Source organism: Saccostrea echinata, unplaced genomic scaffold, assembly GCF_033153115.1.
Source record: "Saccostrea echinata isolate AGI-Se365-2 ecotype Australia unplaced genomic scaffold, CSIRO_AGI_Sech_v1 ptg000045l, whole genome shotgun sequence".
Classification (NCBI taxonomy): domain Eukaryota; kingdom Metazoa; phylum Mollusca; class Bivalvia; order Ostreida; family Ostreidae; genus Saccostrea; species Saccostrea echinata.
The window spans coordinates 5,594,703-5,621,902 of NW_026889794.1; the positions used below are offsets into that span (position 1 = coordinate 5,594,703).

The 27,200-nt window shown below is 33.3% G+C and overlaps 1 protein-coding gene across 1 annotated transcript in view; it reads left to right on the forward strand.

Annotated features, from left to right (window-relative positions):
• LOC133201665 (uncharacterized) overlaps nt 1-27,200 on the forward strand; it is a 276,554-nt gene that overhangs the window by 136,622 nt on the left and 112,732 nt on the right. Inside the window, 42 exon segments of the mRNA XM_061337452.1 lie at nt 332-505; nt 596-854; nt 1,041-1,201; nt 1,347-1,517; nt 1,729-1,941; nt 3,050-3,092; nt 3,222-3,385; nt 3,522-3,692; nt 5,104-5,368; nt 5,513-5,676; nt 6,071-6,241; nt 7,263-7,481; nt 8,264-8,306; nt 8,427-8,599; nt 8,884-9,048; nt 10,022-10,243; nt 10,352-10,394; nt 10,491-10,654; nt 11,484-11,657; nt 11,808-12,017; nt 12,125-12,167; nt 12,338-12,501; nt 14,951-15,121; nt 15,211-15,423; nt 16,279-16,321; nt 16,501-16,664; nt 17,266-17,436; nt 17,690-17,905; nt 18,012-18,054; nt 18,515-18,675; nt 19,200-19,376; nt 19,490-19,699; nt 19,851-19,893; nt 20,189-20,361; nt 20,445-20,621; nt 20,741-20,947; nt 21,052-21,094; nt 22,912-23,066; nt 23,248-23,457; nt 25,734-25,961; nt 26,700-26,742; nt 26,921-27,081. Coding sequence (XP_061193436.1) covers nt 332-505; nt 596-854; nt 1,041-1,201; nt 1,347-1,517; nt 1,729-1,941; nt 3,050-3,092; nt 3,222-3,385; nt 3,522-3,692; nt 5,104-5,368; nt 5,513-5,676; nt 6,071-6,241; nt 7,263-7,481; nt 8,264-8,306; nt 8,427-8,599; nt 8,884-9,048; nt 10,022-10,243; nt 10,352-10,394; nt 10,491-10,654; nt 11,484-11,657; nt 11,808-12,017; nt 12,125-12,167; nt 12,338-12,501; nt 14,951-15,121; nt 15,211-15,423; nt 16,279-16,321; nt 16,501-16,664; nt 17,266-17,436; nt 17,690-17,905; nt 18,012-18,054; nt 18,515-18,675; nt 19,200-19,376; nt 19,490-19,699; nt 19,851-19,893; nt 20,189-20,361; nt 20,445-20,621; nt 20,741-20,947; nt 21,052-21,094; nt 22,912-23,066; nt 23,248-23,457; nt 25,734-25,961; nt 26,700-26,742; nt 26,921-27,081 — 6,585 coding nt within the window.

A 27,200-nucleotide genomic window follows, 5' to 3' on the forward strand; every position in this document is an offset into this window, starting at 1 on the left:
CATTCATTTTACTTACAGAATGTTTCATATGTATGTATGCATGCATAAACTTTGTAAAAGACTCTTGCAAAAAAATTCTTCTGGATATTAAAAAAAAAGTTTGAAGTTTTTTATCAGGGTGAATGAAACAGATTTAAAGAAGAGGGCAAAACTTCTCTAGTTTGTAGAACTTAAAATAACTCTCCCTTAATACAGTCTTCTTTTAAAATACAAAATAAAGGGGAAAAAAGATGAAAAAGTTTAACACAATGGAATACTAAAAGGAAATTTAGAAATGAACTTCAAGGAGTAACATAGTGGAGTACCTTTAGTAATTTTCATTTGAATTTAGGGTTTACCCTGTCATCTTGGCTGCTGGAAGAAGGAGTAGCTAACACTGTTCCCCTGCAGACTGGTGCTGTGGATAATCTCTTGGCCAATTTGAAAGTGGGAGGATTCATGAACTACCCATCATGCCTGCCTACAGACACAGAATATTCAAACTCAGCAACAAAGTGGCAAACTTGTAAGTTTGAAATTTTTTCTCTCATTCTGAGTTGATTTATTTCAGAAGTACATGTATAGTAGTCTATATGTTGCCAATATGTGATTTCAGACTGTCCAGTACCAGTGCAGACTTCACTGTCTTCAATAGCAGATCAGGCCATGTGCACTGTTTCCTCAACTTGCACCAACATTAAGTGCTGTGTCAATGTCCCACTCCTAAACAGGACATTTGAGTTAGGAATGGAACTGGACACCTCCTATTACTCATTGAAAGTGAATGTGGAGAAGATGACTAGGAGACAGTCTCTTATTGGGTACACATTTGGAAGAGAAAAGACCCTGAGTATACATGGAGTATTCAAATTAAAGTAAGATATTATCATCAAAAAAGTTATCTAGTCAGGATAGACTTCTAAATCAATGTACAAATCCACACGTACATGTAGATTTCTGCTGCAGTACATTTGTATGTGATACAATGTACGTGGTAGTTGTTTTTGATAGTACTATACGACCTTTAATCATGTTATTACATAAAGTTCTTCCAATTTTAGGTACAAAGTATTTGATTTAGTGGATGGAAATTTGATGGATATCAGTTTAACAGCTGAAGCTTGTTTGGAGGATAATGTCAACTGTACTGTTCATGTACCCATTTTAACCAATGTGTTAATTCCAAAATCAAATCATTGGAATGCACCATATCCAGTAAAAGGTGAAGGCTGAATCTTCCGCTTGAATTTTCTTTCTTGCTGTAGTATTCTTGAAGTTCTAGAAATATTGTAAATTTGAATTGATTGTCATCATGTTGAACTTATATGAGAATTTGCCTGTAAAGCATTTTTTAATTTGTTCTTCAGATTTCTCACTGACCCAATGGTTATTGGAGAAGATGACATCAAAGACTTCTTTAAAGTTACATCATATTAGTGAACTGGCAGAAATGTTACAGGTTCATCCTTTCTTGAGTTCTTCTTCTGTTTGCAGTGTTTTAAAAAATAGATCCTCAAATCTGGATGGATGGAATTCAGGTAAAATTTTATTTTTGATGTATATTCATAATCATTTTATTATTAAAACATGAAAATGGCTGCCACTTTGGAAAGGGATATTTCATCATTCTTAGTTTTTTGTTTTCTTGCTGTCAGTGACATAATGAAAAGCATGATGTAACAAGCTCATAATTAAATTTGAAGGTCATATGGAATTATTTCATCAAAGCTTTAAGTCATTTATTTACAGATTGCTTGGATATCAACAGATATGTATCTTTGAATTCATATCCTCTGACCTGCAACCTTGACAACACCTGTAACAAAGCTACTTGTTGCATTGATTCACCTGTTTTGAACTCTACCATTGAGGTTACAATGAATATAGATCCATGTAACAGAGTATTGTACCTTGGGATTGAGAATTTGAAGGGTCAAATCCCTTTTCAGGATATTAAATGGGGTAAGTTCATTGGGAATGCCATAAACCAACTATCTTTCAGTGCCATTAAATTTTTAGGTCACCTGAGTCACTCAGATGACCAATTGCTATTTGTTTTGGTCCATCATCATGCATAGTTTGTTGTTCATCGGTTTTAAACTTTTGAACATTTTTAGGCTCTTCTTAGACTGTTATACCAATTTCAACCAGTTTTAGTACATGTATAGAATATCTTTGGGCAAAGAGGAACACTTTTTACTTGCATTTCATGGCCCTTGGGCCCAGAGGGGAGGGGCCAAAACCATAAAAATTTATGCAATTTTTTAAGAAATCTTCTTTACTCCGGAACCTCAAGCAGTCAGATTATTGGCATAGTTATGACATGCAATGAGTCTTTTACTTAAATTGTGAAACTCATGGCCCCAGGATCAGGGGTTCTGGAGTTAGAATGGGGCTCTATGGATCATATAGTGAAAATCCATAATTTTTTAGAAAGCGTTTCTCTCCCCTTGTACATTTAGCAGATAAACTTGAGTGCATGATTGTGATGAGCAAGGGTGTCTCTTGCAAAATTGTGAAATTAATGTCCCCAGGGTCAAGGGTTCTGTTGTAAGGGCAGGACTCTATTGATTATGTAGTGAAAAGCTGTGTTCTGGTGCTGGGCAAAGCTCTATTGATCCTGTAGGGAAATTTTTAGTTTACGGAGAGAAGTTATTCACCTTTGCTATTCACCTATTATGATAATTAGTAGCTGTAAATAACGCAATTGATAGGTCAGTTGAATAAAAGAATTAAACAAGTTAGAATTTTTAATGTCTAATACAAAAGGTACAAACCCACTGCAGGACATGGAGACTAGTCCTGTGGATGAGATCATATAAACCAAGGTCCCATGTCACAGAAGTTGCTGGCACAAAAAAAAATCCCTCACTGCTCAATGGCCCTGTGTGCTGAGTATAGGTCTAAATTTGCAGTCCTCCACCGGCAAGTGTTGGTGGCTTCATACAAGTGAAAAATTCTCGAGAGGGACATTAACAACAAACAAACAAAAAGTGTGTTGTATTAAACTCAGGCCCTTGGGCCTATTGTTTTGTCAAATTTATTACAAATTTCAATTGTTACATTTTAGGGCAACAAACCCAATTTTATCTGCATGGAGTTGTGAGATTAGAGTAAGAGCTTTTAATTTACAATGTACAGGTCAGATTTTGCTAAATTCAATGAAGTTTTATTTTAAGGGATTTCTCTGAGTAAACTGAGTCATGTTCAGATCACTACCATCATGTTTCTTTCTTTTGTAGCTTCACTTTGTATGATTTATACACTCAGAAACATTTCATGATTGACATGAATGTATCTGTTTGTTGGGAGACGTATGGACATTGTGAATTTCTAGCCACTGTTTTTCAAAATGCTTTGCTACCAAAAAGAAAATGTTCAGATCGAATGGATTTTGAAGATCCAAGTAAGCTTTTTTGTCCTGTTGAAAATAATATCTCATTTTGATATTTATATTAAAAAGCAAGATGAATTAAGAATGACTTTGATTAATTATTTAAGAGAGGTAGGGTTCTGTAATTCAGCATTTTGCAAATTTTTAGGATTTTCGCTGACAAGTTATGGGATTGCACATGGTTTTGATATGAACAACCTCACAGAGAATAACATGGCACATCTGTACAATGATCTGGGGATTTCTACCTTTTTGCTTAAGCCATCTTGTAACAAATCCTCAAACACTTTTCTTCCTGCCACAAATGGTTGGAAAACTGGTAAGTTGAAGTTGAGTATGAAAATAAAATTCTAATTCTGAAATATTAATTATTATTTCTCTTCTTAAACTCTTGGAATGAAATCCTTACAAGATTTAATGATATCATTATTTGAGTGATAAAATCAAATTGATTTTAAATATACATTACTTCAAGTACTAACCTCAAAATTGGTGTCTCATTTCTAATTTTTTGAAGCATCATGCACTCAGTCTGATAAAAACTCTTCCAGCATTCATATTTTTGCACCTAAATTTTCATGCTGTTTTTAACCAAACTTGGTTGTAAAATTCTTACTTCAAGAAAATTCAAATTTGTTGAAATAAATAGCCATATCCATTGAAGGATTTATGTATGCTGGAATGATATGCAAGTAACTTCAAAATTAGTTTAAATAAATGCCCATATCCAATTGAAGGAGTTAAAGATATGCTGAATTGATATGCAAGCATTTGTGTGTAAATGCTGGCAGAAGTTTGTCAAATAATGACCTTTTTAGCTCACCTGAGCTGAAAGCTCAAGTGAACTTTTCTGATCACATTTTGTCCTGCATTTTTCTGTCCGAAAACTTTTCACATTTTTCACTTCTCCAGAACCACTGGACCAATTTCAACCAAACTTGCCTCAAGGAATTCTTGGGTGGAGGGGATTAAAATTTGTTCAAATGAAGGGCCATGCCCTCTTTCAAGGGGAGATAATTAAGATTTTTAGAGAAAATTTGGTGGCATCATTTAAAAATCTTCTCAAGAACCACTGGGCCAAAGAAGTTGAAACTTACGTGAAACCTTCATTACATAATGTATATTCAAATTTGTTCAAATCATGACCCCGGGGGGTAGGAGGGGGCCACAATGGGGGATCAAAGTTTTACACATGAATATATAGGAAAAAATCTTTAAAAATCTTCTCAAGAACAGTTATTATAAAGCCTTGATTAGTCATAATAATATGGAAGCATCCTCAGGTAGTGTAGATTCAAGTTTGTTAAAATTATGACCCCAAGGGGGAGGGTAGGGCCACAATGTTTGATCAAACTTTTACATAGGAATATATAAGAAAAATCTTTAAAAATCTTCTCAAGAACAGCAAAGTCATGTATGGAAGCATCCTCATTTTATTAGATTCAAGTTTGTTCAAATCATGACCCCCCAATATGTCACAAAAATTTTACATAGGAATACATAGGGGAAAAGAATCTACTGTTGAAGAACAGCAGGGCTATAGTTAATCCAGTGAGCATTATGGCCCATGGGCCTTTTGTTCATAACTGACACAAAAAGGTGTTTGTCATCAATGATAAAAACAGTGCTGTTCAAATGAAAGGGTACTGTGGACTTACATGACAACAGACATTAGTGTATTTTAGAACCTGATAGTTATGATGTTTAAAAAATTTCTTTATTCTATGCAGAATGCTCTGTTGATCTTGCATCCACCTTCCCATCACTGCCAGATTATGTTCATTGTGTCCTGGCCCCAAGCTGTACCAGCATAAGTTGTTGCATGCATATTACCAAGTTGATGGACTCTGCAGTGAACTTCTTTTTCTCTTTGGATGGTTGTGATTGGTTGATTGAGTATGGCATTGACAAGTTTGTTGTAAGACCTACTGTTATGTATGAGTTTGACTTTGACGTCTGGCATGAACTCTGGATGAAAGGACTGTATCGCCTTAAGTGAGTGGCTTAGTTAATAACTTACAGGAAAATGTATGAGTTGATGAAACTGACTGTTTTTTTTTTGTAAAATCAGTTTTATAAAATGAAGAATGAAGATAATAGAAGCAGACATGCTTATCTAAAATAACTGTTATTTACTAGGTTCTTTGTCACTGATCTACAAGGAATAAACCAATTCCGAGTCAGTTTACACATCATGGCCTGTTTTGAGAGTGGAAAAAATTGTGATCAGGTTATCTTGCTCAACAATACACTACTACCAAAACCACAGACTTGTGATATGCAAATTGGATCACCTTTGAAAGGCAAGTAACGAATCTTGTAACAAAATGTATTTTTATATCATCTGGGAGATGTTTGACTCTAATGCTACATATTTTGCAAAGGAACAGCTACTACCGTTGTATAATCTGACTATTACTTAAGACAGCTTGGAGTCAGAGTACAGCCATCTGCACAATTATATTCCAATTATGCTTTATCAACTGAGCTTCTTTGGCAGTCTTTTGACACACATAATTCTTATTTTACTATCTTTGAGTTTCCTTGGATGTTGAAAAAAAATACATATAATTATAGTTAATGATGAGTATTGTATCAATTTATTTACTGTCAGTTGAAATACTCATTGTGCAATACTTCTTTTATAAAATGAATTGTTAACAAAGGAATTTGCTTTTTTCTCCTGAATTCTCTTAGACTTTACATTTGATCAATGGAAGCAACAGAATAATTATACAGCAATGAATGGGGCTAGTACAGCCAGACTTTTTGAGGACCTGGAAATTTATGGATACCTCTACAACAGCACTCAAACCTGTAACATTTCAGATGGCAAATTTTCATCTGCAATATCTGGATGGAACAGTGGTAAAAACCTCAAGACAAATATTGAGAAATTATTATATTTAAGTTTACACAGCTTATAATAATATAATAAACAAAAGTAGCCTACATATAGAATGCTAGTATTTTGGGTGTTATTTTACATTGAATTATTACAGAAGTATTCATTGAAGTTTTGTTTTTTAAATGTTCATTATAATTATCCCTCCTGCAAATGAAGCCTGGGGGTTATATATGAATCACCATGTGTATTTTCTGTCTATCTGTTTGTCAAGGCTATCATGCCAGGACCATAACTTAAGGTCACTGGTTGTATAAAATTTGTGTCCAATCCATACCTTTTAAGTTACATATAGATGTTTATGCTGCACACAAAGATTATGTATGTGCTGAAGATGTTTCATGACCTTGACCTCATCATTTGTACAGATTCAAGGTCATTGGTAGCGAAAATGTTTTTTTTTCTGTCATCCTAGTCATATCTTGTAATTGAGAAATATTGGAAGTTCATAGAAACAAAAACAAAGCATATCACCTGAAATTGTGAAGTGTGTGATTTGTTCAAGGTTACCTGCAGAAAAAGTGTAAAATTTGTGCCTTGTCCATAATTTTGTATGGAGATAAACTTCTATGCTTGTTCATTAATCATAGATTGCTCATGACCTGAGAGTTTGTTGCGACCTTTATCCAAGGTCATTTGGGCAAATTCAAGGTCACTGGTTGAAAAACAGTTGAATTATTGTCTGCTCCATAACTTTAACTTTAACAGAGAAATATTGGAAACCCATACTTGACACAAAGATTGCTTATGACCCGTTTTTATTGGGGGGGGGGGGGGGGTGTCATGATCTTGACCATGCTCATTTTGGTCATTTGGACAAGTTCAGAGTCACTGACTAAAAATATAATGCTACATAAAATGACTTTCACTATTGCATTTTGAAAAACAATTTTAATAATTAAAAAAAAAAAAGTGAGCTTGCTCACACTACCTTAAGTTTAGATATGGAACTATCATGTATGTTGTTTACATGTTTAATTTCAGATTGTCCAGTAACTCTTCCTTCTTTTCCCCCTAAGTTAAGTGGAAGTATTTCATGCTACATGGCCTCTTCCTGCTCAAGTGTTGAATGCTGTGTGTATGCAGAACCAATCTCCAAACATCTTCTTATCTCAATAAATCTAGAATTCTGTGAGGATAAAATAATTATTGCCATAGACAGATACACTCTGGAGTTGAAAATCAGAACCTATGGCTCTTGGGGTAAAAGAAAGTATTTAAATACCATAAAGTCATGTGAAAAGCACACACTCATGTAATATTTACTATTAAATATACAGTAAACTATGTCATATGTGACAATCATTCAAAATGGTGGAATATGCATTATAAATTTACAACTTGATATCAGTGAAATCAGAAATCGCTCCTTGGAGCTAAGAAAAGTGTCCAAAAAAGGGGGGGTTGAATTTAGTTCCCATGTAATATATGTACCCATCCCTATTTTGAACAATTTTTTGACAAAAAATCACAATACATGTGATTTATGGTATATGTATAACTTTAATCTCTATTTATTTCCTTTCTTTAGCATTCTTTTGTTGATATTGACATGCAAAAATTATTTAAAGCAATATGAGCTGCATTTTTAAGAATTTTATTCTGCTCTTAAAATGTGTTATTAGGATTAATTTGTGTGTAATTTAAACCTTTATGATCAATAAGACTACAATAAAGTATTAAATTGTTTCATAAGAAACACCTCTGTACAATCGAATGCATAGTATCATATAAGAAATCAATATTATACAGGTCGACAATAAAGTAATTTTGCTTCAATCAAAGCTTATAAATAGTTCTTCCACTGCAAATATGAACAATAGAAGTTTATAAACATTCTTTTTTTCTGTCATTGAAATAGTGAATTACAATTTTGCAACAAAAATTCCCGACATCAAAGTTGCAGCTCATATTGCTTAAACTGCAGAACTAAGAAATATTTTCAATGTACATGTATATTCATATGCTCTAACTTACTCTTCCAGGAAAAGAAGAAGTTTTGAATATAAGCAGCATTTATACAATCAAGTATGTGTTCAAAAAAAAAATTGATTTCGAAACTGCTACATGTATTGAAATGAAGAAAAAAGAACTTTTGTGGAAGAAATGTTAGTTTGTACAGTTACTCTTTACTCTTTGTGACGTTAGGTTTTCTTTGGAGGATCTGGCAAACTCCAATATGTATCTGGTCAGCTTTTCCATCTTGGATTGTTGGAAAGGAATCCATGCCTGTGATGAATATATAATTTTGTCCAATACCCGACTGCCAAAATCCTTGTCCAAACCATATTGTGACTGGAAGAAAGATTTTGTAGATTCTGGTAAAGGGGGATTTTTTCTTATATGGGATAGAACATATACATGTATATTCTTATTTACAGAATATTTTGGTACACAGCTACCACTTTTGTCTGTAACTTTTTTTCTGCAACTTTAATCTTGTCTGTTTGCCTTGAACTACACCAGATAAGACTTCATATCTGGTAAAATTTTAGGTCAAGTTCTTAAGTCAGGTCCAGTTTATATGTCAGGGTCAAAGATCAAGTACTATTTTATTATATTTTAGGGCTTTGGGTTTTGTATACACTTCTTTTCTTTTGGATAGACTTCTCTCTGCCCTCTTGGTTATCATCCAAGGAATTCCCGGACACTACTCCACTGACTGGGGTACCATTACAGGACCTGATGGAACATCTTCATTTAAGTCATTTCAAGGGAAATAATTGTGATGTGTCATATTCACCCACTGACAGCAAAAGATGGAATATTGGTAAGCAGATACTTTGATGTTGCTTCCTTGATTAAAATCTAGGCAAAACCTACTCCAGCATGCTAAATGTTAAGCGAGATACTTTTGACTTTTTGCTACATACATCCTAGGTATACATGGAGCATAGGGACATTAACTGATGCTTTTACTTGTAGGAGTAGGGAAAGACCTCTAGCACATTATTTTTATACCCTTACCCTGTAAAATGAGGAACATATAGTACATGTATTAAACAAGTCTGTTCATCCTACATTAGTTTCCATATAATTACCTTAAGGAATGTTCATATTTGCACCATGGAGTGGTCTTATGAAAGCTTGGGATTGCTTTTATTATAAAGAGGTCAAAGGGCATGGCTTCTGTTTATAAGCTTGCAAAAATTTCAGCAGGTTTTGGTTGGAAAGGTGTTCATGCTTGCACTATAGGTTGGTTAAGAGAAATCTTGAGTGGATTGTTTTGGGGGTCAGGGGGTCAAATGGTATGACCTATTATAAAGAAATAAGACTTTAGTATCCTTGCAATAAATTGAGGAACCTTTAGGTTGGGATGTATGTATTTTCACCTTGGCTATAGGGTCAAAGGGTATGGATTTGTTGCTGTAAATAGAATTTCAGTTTCTCTACAACAACTTGACAACAGTTTGGAAGGAGGTTTTCCAAGGCACCATTGATGTAACTTTGAGTTCAGCTTGATTGCCTTTGGGATCACTGGCTTCCATTTTCTAAGAGTAGATATTTTATTGCTGTGCAATTATTTTAGAAAAAATTTAGTACGATGTCATTTTAGTAAAATGAGATGTTAAACACTATACCAAGAATAAATTTGGAAATTTTCTCAAAATCACGTTAATTTTAAATAAATTGGCATAATTTTGCATATGGTGGGGCACTCACTTCCTATGGACACATATAGTTCTACTCTATCTCTTGATGACTGTGTTTCAATGTATTATTTACCTGTATTTTATTTACAGGTTGTCCTGATGTCTCTGACTTGGTATCTTTACCAAGTGCAGTGACCTGTCACCTGCCTAGTTCCTGTACAGGACTGGACTGTTGTGTGTCCAGCACTAAGTTAGGACAGAGTTTCAGGACATACCTAGACATTGATCCGTGCACATCCAGGATCACTGTGGGTATTGATAACTGGAGATTTACAGAACTTTCAAAGGAATCCATAAAGATGCTTGACACTGGTAAGTGTTCAAAAGAGGAACATTTTTTGAAAGTGTAGTAATTGACATCTCTGTAGGAATAATATATTTATTGTGGACTTAAATTAATTTCCTTTATACATTATACAGAATTTGTCAGACCTGTTTGGCTTTTTGGAGTTGTGAGAATGGAGTAAGTTTTGTTTTTCTCCTTGGACTCTGATTTGAAATTTTGCAGCTAAATGGTAAAATCATAAATTTGTTATTAAATGAAAACATTTTTTTTTAGCCTTCATATTAAGAATTTGTGGTATGCCAACAAATACTTGATCAATCTGAACATCAGCATCTGCCTCGACAGTAACAGCTCCTGTGAAATAGCAAATCAGACAGTTTTTTCGAATACCCTTCTTCCAAAGAAAATATGTGATTGGAAACAGCCACTTCCTCAAGGTAAATGAGAGTTTGTAAGGCATATTGAAGTACATCTGTAATAATTAATAAACATGGCCCCATACTGTAGGAAGTATGCAGCATATAATACGCAATATCATCAGATAGTGTAGATTAAAGGTAATTTGTTCAAACTGTGGCCATAGGGTAGGCTTGGACCAAAATAAGGGATCAGAGTTTTACATTGGAATATACTGTAGTCATCAAACTTTAACACCTTGTTTTGGTGAGGTAGCTTTATTTGGTAAAATCACGAATTTGACAAGCAAGACGAAATTTCATAAAACAATTATATAACAAAAATATATGTGAGAATGAAATTTATATGCAAGCAGGCTGTCTCCTGTAATTATGTGAAAATAAATTCTTGCAAATAAAATGTAATTCACAGTAAAGGAAATAAAAAAATTCCTCTCAAAAGAAGATGGACTAGACATTTTTCAAATTATGGAGCCTGCGGGTAGGATGGGCTAAAATCATGAATCAAATTCTAAATGATGCATGCATCCTGTGGAAATAAAATCGGTAAAAATCTTCTCCAAAACAGCATCATTATTTAATTGATATTGAAGCATCCCACCTGTTGTGAAAAGAACAATGAATTTCCTGCCTAGAATAATAACATGCTTATTTTTGTCACAATTTATTCTGGTCATGATTCTTATTAAATTTAAAGAAGCACATGAAATATATTGTTTATGCTTGGATGGTTTGACTCTTCCCTTTAAAATTGTTAAAATTATCATAATATATAGCAGAGATCTGTATCAAATTTAAAGTGATGAATAAGTGACCATTCTAACCCATGTGCATCTCATTTCTGTTTCAGGATTTTCACTTTCAACTTGGAGATTTAACAACTCCAATGAAAACAGTGGAACTTTGCCAGATTACGAGATAGCAAAGATTGATAATTACTTACAGCTAACAAACTACAGAAAACAGCCAAAGTGTAGCAGGGTACTTGCTCCTTACTGGCCTACCTACCATGGATGGAGTGGAGGTATACCATATATAATCATAATGTGACAATCTAACACAAATATATTTTATGCATATTTGGTACTGAGTTCAATGAAGAAAATGGATCTATTACATACATCTCTACATAATGATGTGAATAATTGTTTAAAAAATAAAATATCTTTTACAGATTGCAGATTATCAGGACTTCCTTACAGTATGGAGAAGAAGACGTACTGTCAGCTTCACTCCAGCTGTACCTCCATGACCTGTTGTACAGATGACGCAGAACTACAGACCACTGTCTCCTGGTTCATAGACATAGACTCCTGTAATCTGAAACTGAGTGTGGGGATAGAGGAGTGGAAGGCAGACTTCTCACTGATTGACTTTAGTTTTGGTGATCTTTTCCTTCTGTACATTGAGACAAAATGTTATCTTACATGAAATCATATCTATAAATGAAAATATGACAAAATGGTAGGTTATTCTTAATGTATTTTGCAGGTGAAGAACATGTATACCAACTCGGTGGAGTTTACAAGTTAAGGTAATTCCAAGCTCCTTTTATGCATTGCGTTGCTTTTTTTTTTGGATTTATCCATTTAATATCAATAACTTAAATATACATTGCTGTTTGTGTTTGATATCTTTACGTCTGGTGAAATAATTTTAAGCACAAAGCAGATAAAAGGAAATGTCTGATTGATTTATTTTCAGCTACACTCTCTTTGACCTGACTTTTGACTCGCATTACATGCTGAGTGTAAACGTCAGTGTATGCTATGAACCAGATCATTGTGGGCTGACAGAGAGTATACTTAAGGATATGATTCTACCAAAGCAACAGTGTGGGTTTAATTCCACAGATTATGACAGACAAGGTCAGTAGTCACATGTACAGTATGCATTAAATCTGATGATGTACATGGAATATTTATTGTCAAAGCATATTTTATGTACTCAACCTTGTGTGAGTAATAGTCGTACCATATGGTTGTGGAATTATTATTTTTCGGACAAGGAGTGATGGAGGAAATAATGTTTTGACCCACCAATCAGTCAATTTTCAGTCAATCAGGCAGTCCTCTTCTTGTCAGTGCAAGTCCTGAATTTCTTGAACACGCTGTGTAGATTTGCAGGGAATTCTGATTCAATTTTTAGCTCACCTGAGCTGAAGGCTCAAGTGAGCTTTTCTGATCAAAATTTGTCCGTTGTCTGTCGTTGTCATCGTCGTCGTAAACTTTTCACATTTTTCAGCTTCTTCTCAAGAACCACGGGGCCAATTTCAACCAAACTTGGCAAAAAGTATCCTTGGGTAAAAGGGATTCAAGTTTGTTCAAATGAAGGGCCACGTCTTCTTCTAAGGGGAGATAATCATGAATTCATGAAAAATTAATGGCATCATTTAAAAATCTTCTTCTCAAGAACCACTGTGCTTGAAAAGATGAAACTTATATGGAAGCATCCTCAGGAAGTGTAGATTCAAATTTGTTCAAATCATGACCCCCGGGGGTAGGGTGGGGCCACAATGGGCGATCAAAGTTTTACATAGGAATATATAGGAAAATTTACAAATCTTCTTCTCATGAATAGCAAAGCCTTGATTGGTCATATTTATATGGAAGCATCCTCAGGGAGTGTAGATTCAAGTTTGTTCAAATCATGACCCCCGGGGGGTAGGGTGGGGTCACAATGGGTGATCAAAGTTTTACATAGGAATATATAGGAAAACTCTTTAAAAATCTTCTCAAGAACAACAAAGCCATGATTGGTTATATTTATATGGAAGCATCCTCAGGTAGTGTAGATTCAAGTTTGTTCCAATCATGACCCCCGGTGGTAGGGTGGGGCCACAATGGGCGATCAAAGTTTTAAATAAGAATACATAGGATCAATTTGTAAAAATCTTCTTCTCAAGAACAACAAAGCCATGATTGGTCATATTTACATGGAAGCATCCTCAAGTAGTGTAGGTTCAAGTTTGTTCCAATCATTACCCCTGGGGGTAAGGTGGGGCCACAATGGGCGATCAAAGTTTTACATAAAATACATAGGAAAAATTTGTAAAAATCTTCTCAAGAACAGCAAAGCCATGATTGGTTTTTTTAGCTCACCTGAGCTGAAGGCTCAAGTGAGCTTTTCTGATCGAAATTTGTCCATTGTCTGTCGTCGTCATTGGAGTCGTTGTCATTGTCGTAAACTTTTCACATTTTCATCTTCTTCTCCAAAACTACAGGGCCAATTTCAATCAAACTTGGCACAAAGTATCCTTGGGTGAAGGGGATTCAAGTTTTTTCAAATGAAGGGCCACGCCTTCTTCCAAGGGGAGATAATTACGAAATAGCGAAAAATTAATGGCATTATTGAAAAATCTTCTTCTCAAGAACAGCAAAGCTATGATTGGTCATATTTATATGGAAGCATCCTCAGGAGGTGTAGATTCAAATTTGTTCAAATCATGACCCCCGGGGGTAGGGTGGGGCCACAATGGACGATCAAAGTTTAACATATGTGTATATAGGAAAAATCTTCAAAAATCTTCTCAAGAACATCAAAGCTATGATTGGTCATATTTATATGGAAGCATCCTTAGGTGGTGTAGATTCAAGTTTGTTCAAATCATGACCTCCAGGGGTAGGGTGGGGCCACAATGAAAGTTCAAACTTGTAGAGAAAAAAGTCACAGTTAGTCAAAAAATCATGTAAGCATCCTTAGTGTAGATTTAATTTTGTTCAATTCATAACCCCCCCCCCCCCCAAACTCCCTTTTAGGGGTAGGTTGGGACCACTTATGCATTTAAGCTTTTCAATACTAAACTGATTTTTCCTCTTTTCCTAGCCACAGTGCTCAGGTGAGCGTTGTGGCCCCTGGGCCTCTTGTTTATTCTCAGGGACCAAAAATTATATAAGTATACTACTGAAACAGTGTGTAAGCGCAACTCCTCTGAAACTGTTCAACAGAATTTCATGTAACATATTGTAGTTAATATGGACATACTGTGTAGGTATGCATATTCACAGGAAATTCTGATTGGATGACACTGATTTTCAATATCTGTAAAAGGGGAAGGGGGGGGGGGGGGGGTATTTGTTGTATTTTAATGCGTAGCATTGTCATTCATTATGTGTAGCATTGTCAAGCAATATGGGAGTGTAGGCTATGTAAGCTTGCTCACTTTTTTCTTTCATTCATTCAAGTTTGCTTTTTATTGCTCTAATCTTTATGAGAGAGGGGTATAAGCAGAATGCAGTGGTGAGAAATGAATAAGGTTAATTACAATATATGTTCAATTTGTTTTGTCTGATTATTTGTGGTTTTGCAATTTTTCAGGATTTTCACTGACAGCTTGGATGACTGAGAGGGATATTCCAATGGAAGCTCCATTACCAGAGTATCGCAAGTTAGAGTTGTATGAAGATCTTGGATTGGCCATGTATGTGAAGGAAAAATCTTGTAGTGAAAATACCAATTTCAGCTCCTTGATAAATGGTTGGACTAAAGGTGATGAATTGTAATACAGAATTGGTTAACATAGCCATAACTTTAAATGAATGTTATTATATTTTCTTCTATTTTTCACTTGATTACAGAATGTCCCTTTGATATACAAACAGAAGATTTACCCACAGGACTTGCTTGCCATACTCCCACCACCTGTTCTGCAGTGTATTGCTGTGTCAATGCCAGTCATCCATTCCAGACATCCTTTTCCGTCTTTCTTGATCTTGACCCTTGTAATAACAGATTCTTGATTGGAATTGAGAATTTTATTCACAACATATCCATGTTTGATGTGGCATTTGGTGTGTACTTCCACTTGATATCCTATAATTTTGAATGTATGAAAATTTATTAATTATTTTGTTAAATGTTTAAATAAGAGGGCATTAAAAGAGAGGGAGAGAACATACATGTACCTCTGCTAGCAAACATTTCTAGCCATATTGTCTTCTCTGGCCTAAACTATCAATCTCAGAGCAATTAAAATTTGGTCAGGTTTTTCTTGCCAAAAGCACAATTTTAACAGTAGATTTTATTGTAATTTTTCAATATAATTTGGGTGCAACTCTGTGAACTAGTACTTTGTGCATTTGTTTTTTGTTAGTTAACATGCACTGCCCAGTAAATTTTTCACAGTTCTCAATTTCTTCCTAGAACCTCTGGATAAATTTTATCCAGAACTTGAACAAAGTAATCAATATAAAGAATAAACCTTGATAAATCCCCCCCCCCCCTCCAAAAAAAAGGCTTAAAATTTTTACATACTAGATATGCAAATGTCCTAAAGTTAACATAAATCTTTGATAAAATCATGTATTCTGATGTGTCTTATGGCACAAAAAAATAGAGAACTTGACAGCACCAGATTAATTAATTTAATATCCAGCAGAAAATTGTGGGAATTAATTGGTAAATAATTATGGTCCCTTTTCCATACAAATTATCTTTCTATCTTGATACCTTTGGACTTCTTGTTAGATTTTATTTGATAATAAACTATCTGAGCTGATTGAAAAAAAATACAATGTTGAACATTGAAATAGGGTTGAAACATACTAAGTCTGACAAATTGTGTGAATATATATTCAACCCCTTTGAAATTTTTTCATCATATTAAAAATATTGTCAGCTAAATTTCATAAAAATTTCATTTCTAGGACAAGAAAACTACTTCCTTTGGAAGAATATCATTAAACTCAGGTAAAATGTTTGAACTTTATATTATATAATGTTTTTCAGTATTTTGAATTACTATACATCTAAATAAAAAATTCTGCCACTGTGAAAAAGTGATTGCAAAATGGGTATTATATGAATCTTTTTATGTTTGATTCGAGGACTCTTGGACGTGTATCATTGATTGTTGTTTTAAACTTTAGATACAAAGTGTATGATTTAAAAATGGAGAGAAAGTTCCAGGTTACTCTTCACATAAGATTTTGTTTGGAGTCGGGGGCCTCTTGTTTGTTGGAAACAGATGTCATCAAGCATGCTCTCTTACCAAAAAGAATCTGTAGTCTTTCCACTGGATTTGCTCATAAGAGTAAGTAGGAATTCTTTTCTTTGTGCAAATGGATTGAAAGTAGGGTCATGAAAAGTCTTGTTTTGCTGACCATAAAAGCTTAAAATCAATGGAAATGCAACCATCTCCTGAAGCACTGAATATAGTTCACTGTATCTGTATTAATGCAACTGACAGATCATTTCAATGACTGCAGTTGACTTAACAGTCTATGCTTGTACTTAGAATTGAAATTAAAGCATGCATCTATAAAACACGGAAAATTTGATAAACTCATTGACCCAGTGATGGTTTACACTTGCATAAACTTACCTATGAAGCAGTCATATTATTATATAAAAGTCTATTTGAACAACTAAAATGGGACCTTTATAGTGGGTTCCATGTAATCTGATAGTCATTAAACAGATAATTTGGCTATTCCAATATAATATTTGAATTTCATTTTGCTGTCCTGTAACCTAGATCTATAAGATGTTGCTTGGGCGGAAAATCATGACTCATGCTTTCAGGTCATAAGAAATGAAGTCCTGAATTCATTCCAAAAGTTTTTAAGTTGCATATGGTCCAAACATGATTTTAATATCTGAATGCCCAGTAAGATTAACTTATATGATTGTAGACTTCTCCCTTGCAAAGTGGACATCTGATCATGGTATAAACATGTCGGCAATATCTGAGGGAAATGCTGCTCTCCTGGAAGAACATTTGTTGATTTCACAATACCTGTCTTCATACACATGTAGCAGAGAATCTGAAAGTTACATTTTTCATAAAAACTACTGGAATGATGGTATACAATTTCAGTTTTCAGGAGAACTTTCATCATACTTTTAAAAAGTATTAATCAATTAAAAAAAGCTGCAAAGAATTTATGTGAAAAATGATAAATAAATGTTTGTGATCTTTTTCATCATATTTTCATTGTATAACTATGCTTTGCAATTGCAAGAGTGCATTTTAAAATTTAAAAAATTATTAAATGCATTTGTGATTTGCTTGTGATTTTTTCTTACATACAAGTGAAATGAAGTAATTAATTTCAGTATGTGGAAAGGTACATGGCATCACCCAGTTTACAGCCTCTGACAAAATAAGCTGTTACCTGGCTTCTAACTGTACCATGGTTACCTGTTGTATGTTTGACCATGTGTTGTCTCGAAATATAGAAGTTAAACTAAATATTGATTCCTGTAAATTCAACATGAGAATAGAGATTGAAAAGCTACATTTTGACATCAATCTTCTCACCATGAAATGGGGTATGTTGAAATATCATGTCATCAAAATAGTCAACTGTTGAAGGTGTAAATTTGACATTACTTCTTATCTTTAACCAATGATTTTAATTTGAAACTTTGTTTCCAGACAAACAACTAAAAATTGATATGTATGGAATTTATGAAATGAGGTATGTAACTACATATGCTTGCTTAACTGGCTGGATAGGTGAAAAAATTCAGTTTCTTAGCCTTTTCCATTTCAAGTGATTTTTCTTTGAAAAAAAATTGCCATACTTTGGTTGATGTTCTGAAGTTGCTACCTCACCTTTGCCAAAGGCTTAAGTGAGTTTTTCTGACTAGAGTTTTTCTGTCAGTCTGTCCTCTCTTAACCTCAAATATTTGTCCCAAGGAATAGGGTGAGATTATAATTAGGGTAATAATATTAATTTCACACAGGAATTTACAGCTGCAATAGATTTTTAAAGATATTCTATACAAGAAAAATGTGTCATCAGTTAATCATAGTGTTAACTTTTGATGAGGTCTTCCTTTGGAGATTCCTGTCCCTTCTGTAATGCCCACTTTTGAGGAAAATATAATATTAATTTTGCTGTGGTAATATGTTCCATTCTTTTTAATTTTTTTCAGCATATTGATGCACAATTTTTATAATGATCACAAGTATCTTCTAAGTATGAACATCAGTCAGTGTTATGAACCCGAGTATTGTGAAGTCCACCATGTCCTTTTCAAAAACTCATTGATACCAAAAGCCATCTGTGATTGGTCCAGGGACTTCCAGATTCAAGGTTTGTGAGTTTTCATGATACAGTCCTCTTCAAACAAGAAAACATTTAATGTGAAAATTTTAGATAAAAAAATTCATTTCATAAAGCAGAAAAAATGTTACCATGTACAGCTGTGTGAATTTGCTGGCAAATTTCTCAAACAAATTCATAAAGGAAGAATTTTTGCTGTATCCTTCAGTGCCAGTATCTATGGGATAAAAAATATAGCGTGTCTAGTTTTGCTAAGACTTGCATGGATGATATAAATGCATTAAGCCACAGTTAAAACCTCAGATGCTGTAAGATCTGTATATTTCTGATACGTGTCTATTATAGATATGGTGTTTGAAACCATGCATTAACTGGACCTTGTATTCATTGATCTTTTTATAATGAATGCATATATTAAGTAGTGTTCTTACTCAAATACTATTTGTATTGTCATAAAGTTATTTTTCTGTTGGCTGGTTTTTTTAAAGTGATCATTTTTGGTTTAATTTACTGTACGTATAAGACAGTTTATCAATGATTCTATTTATTTATAGATTTCTCCCTAAATACATGGAAATTAAGCAAAGGACTGAATACATCTATTGATGGAATAGAAGATCCTTATATACCACAGCTGATGGAAGAACTGGGTTTAACTGCCTACTCCAAGTACCCAATGTGTTCTTTGTCTCCTGGAAATTCATCAGAAAGATCAAAGGGATGGACAACAGGTGAAAATGACAATTAATATATTTTTCATTAATTTTTTTCCCTAATAAATAAAATTTTACATTTGTTCCATTAATTCTTAAGATTATTTTTGAAATTATTCTTTTTGGAACAGGTTGTGCAATGAACATCAGCTTACCTACTCTGGATCCTAGTGTAAATTGTGACCTGCTGCCTACATGTACAGGGGTGAGATGCTGTGTACAAGCTTCAGTTCTGAAGAGGAACTATGAGGTCTACTTCAACATTGACCACTGTACCAGTAGCCTTAGCATACAGATAGAACAAGTCTTCCACAACCAAACTCTGGCTGGAATACAGTGGGGTGAGTATGAACTACTGATCTGTGGACTGTGAGCAAACAAAAGAGTATTGAATTTAATGTAATGTCAGGTATTAAAAGCTGTGAAATCCAGTGTTATACAATATGTTGGTTTATTTACTGATATTTTTGATCATTTTTTAATTTTACACAGGAAAAAGTTATGACTTCAAATTATTAGGAGTATACAGAATTAGGTAAGCAAAGTTTTTGCACTAAATGAAGAAATATTAAGTTTCATACAGTAAAACTCGGTTATAACGAACTCACTGGGACCTGTGAAATTACTTCGCTATATCTGTAATTCGTTATATCCATATGAGGAATTCATAAAATTTATTTAGCTGGGGATCCAAGAAAACTTCGCTATATCAATGAATTCACAATATCCGTGTTCGTACTAAACAAGTTTAACTGTATTTTTAAAGTGTAAATTTGTTTGTATTCTGGTGCTATTCTGTTTCTTTACTTTTATGTGTTTTCAATTTTAAGATATAGTGTATCAGATATCCCAGAAGAGAACTTGTACTTAGTATCAATGGATGTGATGGACTGCTATGAATCGACAGACCCTCAGTGCAAATCAGCCTCAGTGTTTACAGTGCTGGACAAAACTATCTTCCCTAAGGCCATTTGCTCATGGAATCAAGGATTTGTCAAAACAAGTGAGTAAATATGATTTCATAATTCTTCATATGACAGAAAATATTTTATCTGTATTTTGCACATTTTCTTTCTTTTATCCTAGATTTTTCTTTGAATGCATGGCTGGTGGAAAATTCACTAAAAAATTTGACGGAACTGATGAATAAGGATTATAAACTGTCTCAGCTGTTAGATGAACTGTCCATATCTCAGTACTTTGAAACAACTTCTTGCAGTTCTACATCTACCAAGGCTGTTGAGGGATGGACTTCATGTAAATGTTAAAATTCACAAACTTTTTTATTTTTCCATATACATGTACTATTTAACTTTTATGCACTAGATTAAGAAATACATTTGATTACTAGTGTACCCGGATCTATTATTTTACTTTTGTAGCATGTATAAAAACTGTTTCAAAACCTAGGATCTTGGGAGGCATTTGTCATTTAAAGAATGATTGCACATCATCAGAATGTTGTCTTGAAGTTGACTTCATAAGGCACAGCTTCAAGACCTTCTTAAACATTGATCCCTGTAATTCAGTTCTTAATGTTGGCATTGAAAAATTCAGGAGGAATATATCACTTGTGGATTACCAATTTGGTTAGTTGTTTGCTCTCTTTGAAGTAAAATTTTTGTAAAATTGTAATGTTTCAAAATTTAAGTAGAATAATTTTGAATTTTCTCTATTTTTTTTTTATTATTAGGAAAACTTGAGCAACATTGGCTTGGTGGAGCGGCAAGAATGGAGTAAGTGTGCTGATTCATTATTTTGATTAAATTGATATTGTCATACAAAGTTTTTATCACCCTAAATTAATCATTCTCTTTTTCTGTTAATTTTCCAAAATCTGTGCTTAATAATGACATAAAATGTTCAAATTTTAAAACGATAGTTTATTTCTGCAGATGATAAGAGATAATATTTATTTAGTTTTTAGCTCAACTCAAAAAAGTTGGGAGAGCTTAAAGTGACAGTAGGGCGCACCTCATCAAAAAACTGACTTGATAAAATTTTCCTACAAGATTTGGAATTTTTTTACTACTCATAAACGTATAAACATTCAGAATTAAAATAATTTTTTCACAATTAAATAATTTTGATTATTTTGTTAAAATTAATATTATTTATGGGACATAAATATATACATCGCAACGTGTTCGGAGTTCCACATTCCATGCTATGCACACATGCATAGTTTTCATAAACAAAACAACATAGTAAGAGAGGGAAGTCCGGTAGGCCTGCTAAATTGACAAAGTCGACCAAAAAGAAAAAGAAACTGAAAATAGAGCTTGAAAAAGCAACTTTCCTGGCTAAAATTTAGTTTGGGGATTAATATAATCATTGGATAAGGAAGAAACGAGAACTTGGCGACACTCACGCAGGGCTCGCGAAGGTTCTATACTCGACAGGTTTGTTGATACTTGTTATCATTTCTCATTTTTTCATCGCTTTCAATGAAAAAAAAAATAGTGTAAACTCAACATAAAAATACACCTATGACTTATAAACATTGTTGCCATTTGAAGTGCTATTTTTTTTTTAACTGTGCAGAAAAATATTTTGTTTGACATTTTCCACGATAACGTATAATTTGGTGGTTTTTCCTTTCTCGGACCCCAATACACAAAACGTCAAAATTTGTACTTTTAATTCTGTTAAATTCGCCTGAAAGCAGACTAAAATCTTTACGATTATTACTTTAGATTATTTTACCAGAAAGATATGATAATTTGCTATTGAAAATTGCTTTTACCGCATATTCATTATAATTGTAAATGCTACAGAGAAGGCACGTGCCATTTTAGAATTCACGTGATACAAATAAACAGATCTAAGATTGCTCCAGTTCGTACAACCCTTGATTTTCCAGCAGATTCTAATTACATTAGTTTTGTATGAGGAGAGGATATTTATGTTTCTCAAACTGCTTACATCAACTAAATACCTTATTTCTTAATGATATATTGGGTAAATTTGAATGAAAAAGCACATGTTTTGCAGCCGTACTGTCGCTTTAATGTAATACCCTAGCTAGGTGTCAGTGAAAAATGGGTTGCTTCACTTTCTTCCTTTTCTGTTAATTTTTAATTTCTTATGTTTTCTTGGTTCTTTGATATCTTTTAAGTACAATATTTTAGAGTATTTACAATTGTTTCTGATCTATTGTTTGGTTTTAATTATCTCTCTGTCCATATCTTAACACTGGTATTTATTTATAAATTTGAATTCTTCAAAAACAAAGGATGATATATTTGGTCAAGATGAACTTACAGCATCAGGTCAAGTCAAGATGTTTACCTTTAAGAGGTCACAGGTTAAAAAGAAATATGCTACCAATTATGTCTCATGGTCTTGTCGTTTTGAGCTAAATTTTTGTTACAAAGTTTGCTAAATTGTAAAATGTGTTCAATCGATGTTTGGTACCTTGCATATAGTGTTGTACATGTATTTAATGGGTTATGAATGACTATAAATGTAATTTTTAATCGTTAACAGTATTCTTCAAAAATGTTTATAAACAAAGATTTTTCAATCTTCTTCATTGCTCTGTTTTGTAAAGCTTCTCTATAGAAGATATGTATGGAGAACGATTATATCTGGTAAACCTAAACATCAGTTTCTGTTTTGAATCGGATGGAGATTGCTACCAAACTATTACAGTTTTCAATGAAACTTTGCTACCCAAGCAACTTTGCCATTGGGATGAATCTCAAGGTAATTATACCTACCAACCATATGTTTTTAGTAGGTTTCCAGCAAGAATGAGCACATTAAGTTAGTAGTTAGCTATACCCATCCATTGAAAAGTTTTACCTTTTTAAAGGTATTTTAGATAGCCCCTTTTGACCCCATTTATAATTTTGAAATGAATTTTCTCAAATTAATTTTTAAATAGGATTCTCATTGAGTAGCTGGAAAAATGAGCACAGTATTGAAGATGGAGAAAAACTTGCAGACTGGGCTAAATATTTACTGCTTGAAGAGTTGGACATTGCTCAGTATATCGAAACAGATCAGTGTAAACGAGGAGAAGGATTTTATTCCTCTACCATGTTTAGTTCAGCCAATACAGGATTTAATCTCAATTCATCTAGTTTTTCACAAGGTGAGTAATATTGCATGCAAAGTTAAAGTAATTTTTTTTGTGATGTGATTTTCCAAGAAAAGCCATTAATTTTCAACCCCATACGAAGAAAGGGGGGGGGGGGGGGTAATATAGAAATCACCTTGTCTGTCTGTCTGACAAGCTGTTCAGCTGCCTATTCATCCTTACAATCATGTCTGGGTCATAACAACCTTGTAATGGAGAAACTTTGGAAGGTTGTACTTGACACAAAGATTGCTTTCGACCCGTAAGTGTGCCAGGACCTTGACTCAAGGTCATTCCAGCAAGTTCAAGGTCACTGACAGAAAAAAGTGTAAAATTCATGTCTGGTCCATCTAAACTATTATGTAATAATTATGGACTATAATTTTTTGTGCTTTAATACTGGTAAATTGGGAAAGAACTGTTCTTTGCTTTGACTGTTGTAAACATTGTACCTAACTGAAGTTTTCAAATCACAACTCATTTTTCCTCAAGTAGGATTAATTAATTAATAATCAACAAAAATAACTCTTAAAAATCCAGAATTTGAACCTGAAATACTTCAATTTTGCAGTATCCTTGCTGTTATAAGTTGGACTAAAACATTTATAATCAGACTGTTAAAAGGTAGGACTATAACTAGGTTGAACCCATACATTACATTACAGATTCAAACATTTATAAGCCTAATAAGGAACAATGATAAGAAATAAATGGAAATTTTCATTTCATGATGAATATCGGTATATTGAAAAAGACAAAGTACAAAGATAAATATGACACCCTTAAGGAAGCTCTAAATACTGCACACTAAAGAGTACTATTTGTATGGTAGTTTTATTGAGTTAGAGTGATCTGCCCTTAGAAGAAAAAATAGAATAAATGGGAATCTACAGTTAATGACACAAATTGTTATGAATTAAAGTATTCTAATGTTATGTTAGACTAAGATTAAGTAATTAAATACATCATTTCCATTAATTTTTCCGATGTAAGTAAACAACAGCGATTTCTGTTTACAGATAATTCATTGTCTTTGAACATTTTTCCTGCAGAAATAGGGCAGGTACCCTATGTTGAAAATGAACTAGATACACTGAATATGTGCACCTTTATGAGTCCAAAAAGCATTTTTGATTAGTGTTTGGAGCTTCCTTAACTGGAGAAAGGGAGGAGTGCTATACACTAGCTAATAGGGCTGTGTATTGTGAGGGAAAATAGTATCACAAAACATCTGAAATATCATGATATTTCAAGTTTTTAAATTTTAAGATTTTTCCATAATTATTTTTTGGCCTTAATAAAAGAAAATGTATATTCGAATAAAAAAAAACCCACAACAAATCCCTATGCAATTAATAGTTATTTTTTCTATTAATGCTTAAATATTCATCTCAATTGAATGATTTCATTTCTCCAATTGATTCAAATCTTCCTTAATCCATGCATGCACATGAGGTTATAATCTAGCAGCTTTCTAATGAAAAAAGTATATTTATACCTCATACCAAGATTGCTTATGACCTGAAGAAGTCTCTTGACCCAGGTAGTTTGGTCAAGTTCAATGTCAATTATAGAAAAATATATACCTTTCCTGACTAAAGCTTGTAATAAAGTAACATTGGAAACTCATGCTTACCACAATCGGAGGGTGTTTCATGACCTTGATGAAGGTCATTTGAGCATGTTCAAGGTTACTGGCATAAAAAGTTTATAATTGTGTGTGATCCATATCTCGCTAATAGAAAAAAAAAGTTGGAAGTTGTTAGTTGACACAAAGATTTATTATGTACTGGTGTGTCATGATATTATCCGAAGGTCATTTCAGCAGGTTCAAGGTCTCTGACAGAAGTGTAAATTCATTTTCAGTCCGTAGCTTTGTATTGGAGAAAAATTGGAAGTGCATACTTCACACATGTACAAATATTATTTATGTCATGAACTTGACTCAAGGTCATTCTAGCAAGTTTTAGGTCACTGGTAGGAAAAAAAGTAAAATTTGTGTCCAGTTCCAAACTATTTATAATAAAGGAAAAACACTGGAAGTAAATGCTTCAAACAAAGAATATCTGTGAGCTAAGGGTATGTTATAATCTTGATCCAAGGTTATTTGGGCAAGTTCAAAGTCACTGGCAGAAAGTGTAAAATTTGTGTCTGGTTCATAACTTTCTAATGGAGAAACACAATTTTGCAAGCTAAAAAAAGTTGCAGATAATTTACTTAAAATACAAAGATTTTGAAAAGTTAGTGGTTTTCAACATAGTTTAGTAAAATCTAACCAATATTTATTCCAGTGTGTCAGCTAGCTGTAGATTTAGAGAACAACCCTCTGACTCCTGAGACAGCCAGACAAGTCACTTGTTATGTATCCAGCCTCTGTACTGCTGTAGACTGTTGTGTAGATGTCCCCTCACTGAACATGTCATTCCATACCTACATCTCCATTGATCCTTGTCAGTATGTGCTCAGAATAGGAATAGAAAAATACAACTTTCAGAGGTCACTCGATCAGTATACATTTGGTAAGTATTTAGTCTACAATAGTCTTAATTATAAAGTTTGGGCGAACTTTATTTAAGAGATCTGTCAATTTTTTGAATATATTACATATATTGTGACACTTGTATATTATGTGTGTTACATGTATTTATATCAGAATGAATAGATTTAAGTCAAAATTGCTTCTAATTAAGGTATATTTAAAGGAAATGTCAGAAATCACAAGTTTTCTTCTCATTGGTCATGCAACACAGTATGATAAAAAAGGATTAGTCAGAAAGGCTGACTAAAATCCTTGAGATATTTTTCAAAATTGGCTCAATTGACACAAATTTTAAAATTTAGAATGAAAACCAAGAATTCATAATTTACATTTTGAAACCATCCCCACTCCTACTAAATACATGTGTACTTAAAAATTATACTATAGTACAATTATTATAGTAAATTGATATCAATATATAGTTACTTTCATGGATGGGACAAATAAAATGTTAGTTATTTTGTTATATATAAGAAATATGCTTTAAATATAGATCAATGCAAGTATGATATTTTTGACTACATGACATGTCAGAGATCAGATTTTTTTTTTTTTACAAATTAAGTCTTTGTTATATGCATCCCCACACCCCCACCCCACTTCTGTGTAAAAAAAATGTTGAAAATGTGCACACTCTTTATACAACTATGTTATTCAGTATAGTTTTTATAATTGCCATTTTAAATTAAGATTTATGTTCATTTTTCTTCCTTTGAAGGAGAAGATGGCTTGTTTTCCCTGGCCGGGATCATAAAACTTGTGTAAGATTATAACTTTTAACTTTTGAATTAATTGTGATATACAATGTATGTATAAAATACTTTGTTTATTGTGCATTTCCTTTCTGTCAAAACACCCCATCCCTTGATTTGATTATTTGAACTAGTGAATATTAGTAAATGTATATAGAGAAAAAAAATGAATGTTATTTCTTTTTAGCTACAAAATAGAGGACTTGCCATCAGAGAAGTTATATGTGATGACAGTGAAGCTGAGTGTTTGTACAGAGACCTCAGGATGTGAAGCCAACCATACAATATTTAACAACATGCTGCTCCCTAAACAACCATGCCAATGGAATGAAGGATTTGTCAATTCAAGTACTAAATCTGTCTTTTTGCGGCGTAGTTTTACATTATTTTTTTTTGCTGTTGCTTACATTCTTAGGCTTAATTAGCTTTATGATTCATAAAAATTGGATTAGGACATAAAGCACAAA